General features: G+C 40.8%; 1 protein-coding gene across 5 annotated transcripts in view; it reads right to left on the reverse strand.

Moving 5' to 3' along the window:
* The window catches only part of FOXP2 (forkhead box P2), a 434,778-nt gene that overhangs the window by 39,248 nt on the left and 393,030 nt on the right, over positions 1–2,500 (reverse strand). For all 5 annotated transcript variants that reach the window (XM_068169900.1, XM_068169890.1, XM_068169891.1 and 2 more), the window contains one exon: positions 1,544–1,631. In XM_068169900.1, the coding sequence (XP_068026001.1) occupies positions 1,544–1,631 (88 nt within the window). The remainder of the gene's footprint in view (positions 1–1,543; positions 1,632–2,500) is intronic.

Consider the following 2,500-nt stretch of genomic DNA (forward strand, 5'->3'; position numbering starts at 1 on the left):
CATAGTGTCTCTTTAAAGTCCTGTGGACACTGTTAGCAATGGACTAGTGCCAACAGCTGTGAAGGGGTGAAGGGTCCTCAAAGCACAGTGCTTGCCAAGATTGTCTACACACTTCATCCTTTCCCACTGAGGTCCAGTTAGTGCCCCCTGCAATCTGCCATCATCAATCTAATTCAATAGAGTGACAGGGCCCAGGCAGTGTGAAACGCTGAACTCTGCCACTGAGTCGGCATCAACACTGCACTGGGTCTCATTACAACTGATGGACCTTACTTCACTAGAAGTCAGACAAAGCAAAAAAACGGCATAATTGGTCACACTGCAAGCTAAATCTTCACTTGGACTGTTATAACACAGTCTGGCCTTTGTAAATGGTAAACAGCTCGTAAGCAGCCCTTAAACTGCTTTTAGAAAATATGTTACTGTAACTTCCTAACCATTTTCTGATTATCTGCTATGTTAATATTTGTAGTTTCAGACTCAAATTACTAAATGTGAAAAAAAAAAGGACAAAAAAGAAGAATTTTGTTGCAATTCCTTGATAGAAATATCAGAATGCAAAAGAGGAAAATGTATCTCACAACATGAAAAAAATACATTTTTTCACAAGCTAGGTTCCAAGAAGAAATGCTTCAAACTGTTTTGAGGTGATATGGCTTTGGGTATCTATGGCATGATTACAATGCTAATTGTAGTAAGAATCACTTGGTGTTTAACTCTTGCGCTTTCTACAGAGCTCTGTAATACCTTCTTACATGAATTTAACTCAAGAGTTGCACCTGTAGACTGAGACTGGACTAAAGAAAACAACGTATAAGTAATTTTAAAAGGAAAATGTAGCTGCAGATATTTGGGGTATGCTGGATAAAATCTGGTCAGTGCATCTTTAATTACAGAACATTTGAGGCAGGGAGTCGGAGAAAGGTTTCTTTGGTAGCCTGGTAAGTGTAGTTTCAATATTGGGAGACCCCAGGGGTACTCTTGCATAAGCTGGAGGGAGCATTCACATACATGCAGTGACCTCTAATGGTTAAAGCCTGAACAGGGCACCCGAATCCTGAAGTCCCAGACACAGGACTCCCTGGGGACCTCTGTGAGTGGGTTTGACATTACACCTTCTTACAGAAAAATGCCCACCATAAGCTGGGAGTCATTTCAGGTGGAGATATGCTCTGCTACTCCCCTGTCCTGCAGAACAGTTTCAACAAGCATTATTAGGTCAGAAGGGGAAGAAGGAAGAGGGGTCCTGACCCAGCATTTTGTGAACTGAAGACAGCTTACATCCAGTCTCTGCTCCAGGGACTGCATTTTTCATTCATGATGAGTGGCATCAGGGTCTTAGTTCAAGCAAAACACTGTAGATGATGCTGATGTTAGATAATTATTGCATAATTTATAATGTGAAAGATCTTTGTTCATGAATATCAACAAATTTTATGCAAGAAACATATGGCTTTAAGCTAGAGTCACTAAGGCAAATGTTTTAAGTTAAGTTTGGGCTAACAGTAAATAGGTAATGGCACAATACACCCATGTAACAAACCTGTATTTCTAGCTGCTGAACCACTTGCATTTGCACTCGACACTGAGCAGTGCTTCTGTCATCCAATGCATGTTCATTGTTAAGGTGCCTAGAGAAGAAAGAGAACACTAGTAAGAAAATGTTAAGATGAGGAAAATTTCTTTGAGAGTCCATTTCTCTCTTATGTGCATACAGCTTCCATTAGTTTCAGTGGGAGTTATGCAAAAAGATCTAGTCAGAACATGCCTTAGATATACCTGTACAGAATAATAAAACTGATTATTTCATTTAGCTCTGCTTTCTCAGTGATGACTGTCAGACACCCAGTTCCTATCTTCCAGGTCACATATGCTATCTAAAGGCCAATGTAGCTGGTTATCAATATTTGGTAGAGTGACTGAACAGATTTCCACTCCCTGTTGCTGGTGCAGATGAACAGATTCATCAAAAGATATAATTGCTTTTAGGCTGCTTGAACTACTGTGAACTAATGTAGACTTTGTTAAGATTTCCGTGTCTGCCCTTCTTTAATCATTAAGCAAAACCAACAAAACACCCACTCCCCCTGCCCCAAAACAGCATTGGAAGCGAACATCACTGAGTTTCAGTACGGTTTCCAGAAGCAGCCTGTGAAGATCATGACAGAGATCAGCCTCCCCAGACCAAGGAAGAGCGCAAGGTAAAGGCAGGGGAAGGAACAACTACACACCTTACATACAGAACAAGCCTCCTGGGAGGGATTCAGGATACACGCACTAGTTTAACAAAACAACACAACACTGCAACTGGGGAAGAGGACTTGAGTAAGTGGCTGCCTGTAACTAAAGTACAGCCCAGACCAGAATGTATGTACCTTGTATGTTTTCATTGACTACAACTTCACAAAAATTGTTTAATACTGTGTTTTGAAGGACAGTGGTTTCGTCTTTTCTCTCTCTCTCTTCCAGGAACAAAGAAGTTCCTTTTGGAGCTCTAATA

The sequence above is a fragment of the Melanerpes formicivorus genome, unplaced genomic scaffold (assembly GCF_026170545.1).
Source record: "Melanerpes formicivorus ecotype bairdi unplaced genomic scaffold, bMelFor1.0.p_v2 SCAF_3, whole genome shotgun sequence".
Taxonomy (NCBI): domain Eukaryota; kingdom Metazoa; phylum Chordata; class Aves; order Piciformes; family Picidae; genus Melanerpes; species Melanerpes formicivorus.